Here is an 8,685-nt window from a genome sequence, read left to right as displayed (position 1 = left end):
AGGATTTTTTCTAAAGGGGGTTGTTGAAACATATTTTTGGCATTATCTGCGTGGGAGGAATCTTGCACGCTTGTTTTCTAAGAATAAATGAAAACAGCCTGCGAGCAGTTTCTCAATTTGGGGGGAGGAGGGGGTAGGGAGAACTGAGTTTCAGATTAGATTTTAAACCTGAGCAATTCGATTGTGGATGTATTTCTTTTTCCGTAGTTAGATCCAGTCTATCCCCTCCAAGCTGAACACATTCCTATCCTGCAGCTTAAGCACCCAACTCTTAAAACCCAGTGACTCTTTCATCTTTATGACCCTGCCATTAAAGGGGGTAGGGTAGAAGGCTTCACATTAGCAGAAGCCCTTGGCTGGTCCCATCCCACTGCTGGCATCCTGCACGGGGGAGGCAGCCCCCATCCGGGCTCTCACACAGTGGCCATGTGGGCAGCTGCAGTGTTCTGCCCATGTGGGCTGGGCTGGCTTCAATGGCCTCCTTTGATGTGAGGATTTTATGAGGCCGCCTCTGCATGCCCACTCACTTCCCCTGCTCCGTCCTCTTTGTTTGTGGGAGGCGGGCGGGCTGCAGGACTGAGGGACAGTGGAGGCCGCCCCATGTGGGCCGGGCCGGGCCGGCTCACCCTCGGCCCTAATGAGGACAGAGAGGCCCCGGCGGGCAGCACTCCTCTTCATAACTCAGCCGCAACACAGTGGCAATCGCCGTTGGTGCTATCTGTCTTCGGTGCAGTTGTGTGACACTGCAGCGTGAGCCATAATTTGGCAGCTATTTCCCGTGACGTCCCCTCCAGTGCAGCTGGAACGCTGAGCGAGGCCATCATTTGGTTCCATTTACCATATAAATTGTATTGTTGTGCGTGCATGCGAGCAGCTACATTAGGTACCTGAAAATGAGTAAATCTCTGAAAAACGTACCAAGGGCTCTTCCGCCACTGCCTCGCCTGGCTCCTCCCAGGGGAAGGGAGGAGGGATTACACGTAGTCCCAAACTTTGCTGCAGCAAAGGGGCTTAAGGGTGTTCCCATTTCCAAGCACCATGGAGGCTCCAGAAAGCCAGCACTTAAGGGGAGAAGGTGGTCAGGTCTCAGGTGACATTAGGGAGGTACTATGGGTGCTATGAACCCAGGCTTGTCATGGGTAGGGGAGTCTGCAGGGCACTGAAGGGGGCAGTGTGCAGGCAGATGGGCCCAGGAGTTCAGCAGAGCAGCCTCCACTTGGCCTTTCTCGTGTGTGGTCAGTGGTAACTCAAGACGATGACTGGAGACAGGCCGTGGCCTGCTGCCTTGGAGCAGAGCAGACACAGGGGCACCCCTTCTGTGTCTGAACGCTACCTCTGACTGAGCACACACGGCCCATAAGATAATGAGGCCCAACCCGGTGGGTGCTGCCCATGGGCCAGTTCCTGGTACTACTGTCTGCGTGCCAGCTCCCTCACCTAGAGCCCCCAGGGCAGCACGACTCTGGCCCACACCCCTCCCATCCCCGTGCACATGCAGACTCTCAAAGCCTACCTGCGTTCATGCACTTTCGACACCCACCTGCGGCTCAAAGGGAGAGGGATGCCCACTTTCCTTCGCACACACACCTCCCGGAAACGGAGGTGGGCAAAGAGCCTCTCGACATGGCCTCTGCTCACCCTATCATTTTCTCTAACAGCTTTTCATAACCAAGCTGGGGTGGGAAGATGGTCAGCTGGTGATTTAGAGGCCAAAGGGGCCCTTTTCCAAAACAGACAGGTTCCAACATGCTGCACCTCCTGGTGTCTGAACTCAGTCAGCCTGACAGCAAACTGCCCAGAGAAAAGAACTGGCCAACTGTCCTCACGACGCGCTTCAGAGTGGCACCGACACCAACACCCTCTGCAGTTGCATCAGGAATTCATTTAGTCCCCAGAACAATAAAAGCAGGGACGGCACTGCCCAGGACTGAGACGCCCGACGTGCACGTTTCATCTCGGAGTGACCGAGGCGTTTTATTAGCACTATTGTTTTTCTTTAGATGGTGGAGGGTTAAAGAGAGAGAGAGAGAGAGAGAGCAATGGATTCATTAACACCTTTCTTTTGTCTTAATCATCACTATACCCATTACCAACTAAAAAAGATGTAGATTTTTACCATTTCCGAGGCCTAACGTGCTCCCTTTCATCCTTGCTTGCTTTCCACCACTGTTGAGTTTTTACAACTTGCTGCTAACAGAGGGAGGTAGCTCAACGATGACTTTTCCAGTGTTTTTCCCTGTGTACATATAGTCCACAGCTCGGAAAACCGACTCCAGGCCTGTGAACCTGCCCCCTGGTGAGAGTGCACCGAGGTCCACCTGGCACACCAGTTCCCCATCTGTGTGCATCTTCAGCAAGCGGCCCATGGCCTCCGGACACCGGGACAGGTAGTGGGTGAGGAAGAAGCCGTGGACACTGGCGGATTTTTTCAGCAGTTTGGCTGGTAACAGCCCTGCCTTCACGGGTGCGAGGCCAGTGGGAGTCTGGTAGCCAGAAATAAACCCAATGATGATCAGACGCCCTTTGGTGGCCAACGCATTCACCGCCAAGTCAAACAGGGGTCCCCCCACGCACTCGTAGACCACGTCCACGCCATCGGGGTACTCCTGCTGGAGGACAGCACCCACATCCTCCATCTTATAGTTAATGGGGCGATCGCAGCCCACAGACCTCAGGAAAGCAGCCTTCTCCTCCGATGAGCAGGTCCCAATGACGTGGCATTTTGCCCTCTTTGAAAGTTGCACAGCAAACTGGCCTGTGCCCCCCGCCGCAGCAGTCACCAACACCTTCTGGCCTGGGGACAGTGCCCCCAGCTCCTCCAGGCTGAGGTAGGCTGTGGTACCGCTCACCAGCAGGGAGAGGTACTCGGGCTCCAGAGAGGGCACTGCAGTGGCAGCGCTAGCAGGCACCACTGTGTACTCAGCAAAAGAACCGGGTGCCAGGTAAGCTACTGCCTGGCCCACTGAGTACCTGGAACTGGCCGAGAGGCCCAAGGCCACTACCTCACCCAAGCCTTCAAAGCCCACATCGAAGGGGACCTTCACAGCAGGGTTGTAGCGGCCAGCAGAATAGTTGATGTCCGATGCATTAACACCTATGAAGCTGAAGAGAAGAGAAGTGCATTAGGACGCTTCCTTTGCCAAGGCCTCTCTGTCCACTTAAAAAAAGCTGCTGTAATTCCCCGAGGGGCTGCTTGGCTACACAGTCTGATACAATTCCAGAAATTAGTCCCATCCGCTCAGTAGAAAAAAGAAACCACACAAATATTAGTTTATTGATGATTTTCCATTTGAATTTCCGCCTGTTGTATCATTTCAGCATACTGCACACGGTTCCAGGCTTTAGGGGGAGGGGCCCTTCACTGTAAACCTCTAGTTACCCTGCCTAGCTCCCCCTCCCTTTTTTTTTTCTTTCAAGAAGAGTAAGGAAAAAAAATTAGGAAGTCCTTGTTACAGACAAGCTTCACTTGGGCGGGTGGTGGGTTGGCAATTAATTGTGCTCTTAGCAAAGATGTTAAAAACACCACAGGGATAAAATATATTCAAAGAGAGAGACTGTATTGATTCTGGCAACAATTTAACACTTGAGATAATAATAGTAATGACAAGGATACTATTAAAGATGGGTGTAACGCACAAGGTCACTGGCCACTTGTGGTCCCTGCAGGGTTGATTCTCAAACAGCGTGGCTGAACTGCAGAACATTTCTTTGTCTGGTGTGAAAATATGCATTATGATTCACTTAACAGCAGCAAAAAACTGTCTCCTAGGGCCCTGGACTTTAAAGGAACCTTCAACATTTTAGTTTTGTTTTTTTTTTTTTTTATATTTAATTTCAATGAACATCTACAGAGATTTTGGAATTCCATTCATTCACTGTTGCACTTTTCTCCTCTCCCCGCCCACCCCACCCCAGTTTGCTCCTCGTATTTTTTTTTCTTTTTTAAACATGAAAAGGAAAGCAAATCGTCCCTGCTTGTCCTCACCAAGAAGCAGAGAGGTGATCTGATTAATCACAGATGGCTATCTCCATGTTGGTGTGCAGATTCGCTTTTACTGTGAGACCAGCATCTTGACCAGCTTTTTCTTTCATCTCCCTCTAGCTCATAACAAAAATACCCTAGCCTCTAAGAGGGAAAGCCCTTATGGCCTAGTGTTCTAGAGGTGGCTGAGACGTGGAAAGGTGAATCCTAACAGGTCCCACGTCCACCAGTACCTGGGGGCTCGTGCAAAGCTAGTAAGAACATTTAAAAAGCATTCTCTGTGATATGTACTGAAGAAAAAGTCAATAAACCCCAAGTGCCCTGTGTAAGGAGGACACATTTAGAGCAACATGCTTCATGCGGGGCTGTAGAAAGCTTTCCAGACAGCTACAGTGTGCAAAGTTTCTGTCCAATGTAGGAAGAAGAAAGCAATTCCCACCTCTCCTCCATGGGCAGCTGCACCCAGAAACCAGAGTCCACAGCTTTGGCCACCTGGCCCTCAGTTCCATAGCCACCCTGACAAGTGGGTGGGGAGGTGGGGGGTGAGGAGGTGATGGGTGGGGGACGCTTTCTCAGCGCTTCTCTCCTGGTATGTTAGTGCTAAGATGTCCAGCCATCTTTCCTCTGCATTTACAGCCCTCTCTAGGCCGGGTCTGGTAGGAAAACGCCTCCACAGGGGTCGGGGTTCTCCTCAGGAGGGTATATGGGTTCCTGTGGAAACCTTAGGAAGGCTGGCCTTGGAGTGGAAGAGCAGGCTGTGCTCTTGGGGGGGTGGGGAGATGGTGAGCTACCACTTAGGTTCCTGGAGGTTTCTCCATGGTTAACCGTTTGCTTCCCTCACCTCTCCCTGGCTCTTCTCTGGGCCCTCCACCCCTCCCAAACCCCAATGGGCTCTGGTAGCAGATGGAGCTCCAGTGCCTGACTTGGGCCCAGTCTTGGGGTTCTAGAGGCCAGAGAGTACGGGGCAGCAGGGGCCCTCTGGGGGCATCACTGAGGGCGGTGTGCTGGGGCCCTCTGCAGAGAAAGAGTGAGTTCACCTGCCAGGCCCTGAGCTGGAGCTCCTCACTTCTAAGGAGCTGGGACAACCAAGCCGGAAGCCCGTCCCAGATAAGAGCAAGGAACAAGAATGGTCAACGCCAAGGCCAGCTCTGCAGGGGACTGCAGGCTGGACACACGAAGCAGGCAAGAACAGCAGAGCCTGCAATGCCCTGCCTGGGTCTGGCAGTCCCCTGCTGTTCCCTGGGTGCTCTCAGGAAGTGCCCGGGTCCTGTGTCCACTCATTTTCCACAAGGAGGTTGGCGATGCACACCACCACTTCAGCGCTGCCCCCCTTCACCACTGGGGGCCAGGAGCGCTCTGCCCCAAGAGGCAGGAAAAGCAATCTGGCTTTTCTTCGAAGCCTTCTACCACCACTCCCCCACCACTTCTTCAAGGTACACTGGGTGGCAAGGCCCTGGTCAGTAGTGGTGCCACTTGTCCTCTCCTGGGGCACTGCCACCATCCTGGTTCTTGCTGGTGACAGTGATCGTCCGGCCGCCTAGTGGCTGAAGGCCATTCTGGCGCCTGAGTCCTTACCTGGGTTTTGGGAAGAGCGCAGAACAAGGTCCACAGCCTGGTGCCTTCCTCTTCTCCATGAGAGACAAGTTCAAGAGCAATGCTAAGTAGGAGAAGGCTCTTGCTGGGAAGCAGGGGCATGAGAGGATGGGAGCCGGCAAGAAAGAGAAGGCACACTAGGCCAGCTGCACTTTTGGGGCCCCCCCACAGTCCCCATAATTTCAAATGTGTGCTTTTAAGGAGCACAGGGTTTAGGCAATCCAATGGGAAGATTCAACTAAAAAAAAAACGGACAACCCAGAAAGCCAAGGGAAAAAAAGGGGGCCATTTGGGGGCTTTCCCCAAATCCTCTTGTCTGGGTTTATTTATACTGAAAAGAGCTGAGGCCTTTAGTCATGTTTATTGTGAAAACAGGGCGATGCTGCAGGGGTGGAGGAGAACACTGCCCTTGGAACAAAACCCAAATGAAAGGCTCAAGTTCAGAGACAAAACAGAGTCCCAACCAGACCTGCCTCTAAAAACCTGCTTCTGCGTAAGTAGTTACCAGCCATCAAACAGCTCTCCCCTCCTCTTATCCACCCCAGAGACTCCTGCCTCCCTCCTTATCTTACACTTGCGTGGAAACTAAATAACCTACCACTCTTTTATTAAAAAAAAAGCCAAAACAAAACAAAACCAAAAAATGCCATGTACTGGGTCTTGATTTGGGGGGGAAGGGCTGCCTTTTGTCCTTTCATTTCTGTCTCTGAGCTGTGCATGGTCGGGGGTCTGAAGTGGTAAACTGGGCCATCCCTATTAATCCCTCACACCGTTTTCTGGACGTGGGCTCAAAGCACTTCCCTCCCTGGGACCTCCGCTCAGACCTGCGCCTCCTGACCTGTTTTCCGACAAAGGAGAAAGGGGCCCAGCACAAGGAAACCTCCCAAAATGGTACTAATGACCCGGGCCAAAGCCACTCACTCCAAACCAGATTTTCAAAATGAAAATGAAAAGTGTCCACAAAATGAAACAGGGCAAACAGCTTTTGGGAGACATTCAGTCTAAATGAAAATTAACGAAACCACAGTGAATTACCAAACCGCTATTCCTTGGGGGTAAAAAGGTTAAGACCACCTTCCAGAACAATGCTCTGCAAGAGTCAAGATTCATCGGCAGTTCTAGGGCAAGAGACTCCAAGAGCCGGGCCTAGCCCTCCTTTCTCTACAAAAAAGGCCTTTCTCCTCCCGCTGATTTCAGGGTCGGAGTTGGAGGTCAAATTGCTAAATGAACACACTATTTATATTAAAAGGTTTCTCGGCATGCGTGGGGGAGAACAAGAAGGGTGGATCCCAAAGTAATCCAAACCGGAGCGTTCTGAAGCCGGGAGCCTGCGTTTCCGCGCCCTGAACACCAAATTCAGGAACCACTTTGCGTGCCTCTGGATCACCTTGAGGCCCAAGGCCTCTATGTGAGCCCGGGGCCCCCGCCGCCTGGGAGTAGCCCTTAGGGAAGGTTGCAGGAGGGGTGGGAGGGCGACCGTGAGCAGGGAGGGTGAGAACAGAGGACGCAAAGCAGGTACCCAAGAAGGTGACAACACTCGCAGGTAGTTAAGCCTGAGAGCACCCGCCGAGGCCAGGCCGGGAGGAGCTACACCTCGCGCAGGTACGCGCGCTTCACTCAGCGCTCTAATCCCACTTCTCCCCGGGCCTGTTCCCTGCCCCCTCCTCACTTTACACCCGTTTCTGAAAGGGATTTTAGTCAAGCGTCCTGTGCTTGTGTTTCGGTGGTATCCTTAGAAAGAAACAGGGAAGAACTTTTGCCCATGTAAGTCGGGAGGGAGGCTTCTCCTCTTCCAACCCCCTGGTCTGTGCGGTACCTGCCCAGCGGCTCACTCCCGGCCCTCCGTCACCTGGCGGGCGCGAATGATCTTCCCTCTGGTTCGCAACTTAGCAAACTTTATGGAGAAGCCCCTTAGTGTCCACTCAGTCTTCCCTCAACTCTAATGCCCCCAACAGAGGCCTTAAATCTTGGTCTTGCGAGGCAGACCGCAGCCTCACAGAAGGGACCAAGGGGCGCCTTCCCCAGCTCCTCCGTCCCCACACTTGGTCCCTCAGTCCACTGAGAGGACAGCACACAAGCGATGACGCAGTTACGACAACAACCTTCTCGTCCTCGGAGTTCATGTTACGTAGCCTGAGACAAGCTCGATCCCACACCGCGGACGTTGGGGCACCGCTGGCGAAGCATGGAGGCCCGGGTATCCAGAGGCAGCCCCACGCAGAGTTCAGCTCCAAAAGGCGCCAGGCCCGCTCCTTCCTGTTGCTTCACCGGCTACTAGAGCTGAGTCACGTGGAAGCACCCCAGAGGGGGGTGGGGAAGGACAGTCAGAGCAGGGCCTTGACCTGAGGGTCACAAGAGTGTCTGCAAAAGCTTCGGGCAAATGCGCAATGCCCCCACCGCAGTCCCGCGCGACGCGCAGTGGCTCCCCTGCAGGGACAACTGTCCAGCGCCGACAAGGCGCAGATGGCACCGGCGCTGTGCCGGGAACACACCCTACGACCTGCACCGCCACTGCGCGGCCGCCGCCCACCTGGCGGGGAGGAGGCGCCGCCCGGGCTGCCCCGCGCCCTCGATCGGCCGGCGCGTCCCCCTAATGTCGCCGTGTGCGTCCAGGGTCCTGGCTCCGCGAAAGCGGGCTGCGCACGGTGGCCGCGGGTGCGGGTGGGCCGCGAGGGGAACCTCCCTTCTGGGTCGCGCGGTTTTATTTCGGTCGGGAGGGGGAGGAGGCGGGTTGGGGGAGGGGAGGAGAATCCCAAATTAAAATAAGCCCCGGCGAGGAGGCCGCCGGCGACTCCGGGAAGCGCCACCGCAACAAGAACCCGCAGTAGCGCTCGCCAGATGGCGGCGGGTGAACTTCCCGGAGCAGCCGGGCGGCGAAGCGAGCGCGGCCTGGGTCAGCGGGACGCGGGGCTCACCGGTTCCGGACGAGGAGGTCTCCATCCCCGGGGAGCGGCACCGCGCAGTCCCGGCGCAGGGTGACCGCCTCACGGAAGTTGGGGCTCAGCCGGGTCACCACCAGCTTCTGCATAACGCGGGGGATGGCGGAGCCCTGGAAGTCCAGGAAGTGGCGAGCGTACGACATGTCCACGATGGTCCGCAAAGCGCGCATT

The 8,685-nt window shown here is 54.6% G+C and overlaps 1 protein-coding gene across 1 annotated transcript; it reads right to left on the bottom strand.

Annotated features, from left to right (window-relative positions):
* Positions 1 to 2,177: 2,177 nt before the first annotated feature.
* On the bottom strand, positions 2,178 to 8,684 carry ZADH2 (zinc binding alcohol dehydrogenase domain containing 2). Its single transcript, XM_006897249.1, has 2 exons — positions 8,491 to 8,684; positions 2,178 to 3,102 (listed from the first exon to the last, which is right to left on the bottom strand). The coding sequence occupies exons 1-2, from the start codon at positions 8,682 to 8,684 to the stop codon at positions 2,178 to 2,180; spliced, it is 1,119 nt and encodes a 372-aa protein (XP_006897311.1).
* Position 8,685: the final 1 nt, after the last annotated feature.

Source organism: Elephantulus edwardii, unplaced genomic scaffold, assembly GCF_000299155.1.
Source record: "Elephantulus edwardii isolate Elephantulus edwardi_28Jun2011 unplaced genomic scaffold, EleEdw1.0 scaffold00207, whole genome shotgun sequence".
Taxonomy (NCBI): Eukaryota; Metazoa; Chordata; class Mammalia; order Macroscelidea; family Macroscelididae; genus Elephantulus; species Elephantulus edwardii.
Note: the sequence above shows the minus strand (reverse complement) of the source record. Positions and strands in the feature narration are given on the sequence as shown.

Coding starts and splice junctions, on each gene's coding strand:
- ZADH2 (XM_006897249.1), bottom strand. CDS start 8,684: ATGCGCGCTTTGCGGACCATCGTGGACATGTCGTACGCTCGCCACTTC. Junction 3,103..8,490: donor GACCTCCTCGTCCGGAACCG/GTGAGCCCCGCG, acceptor TCTTCTCTTCAG/CTTCATAGGTGTTAATGCAT.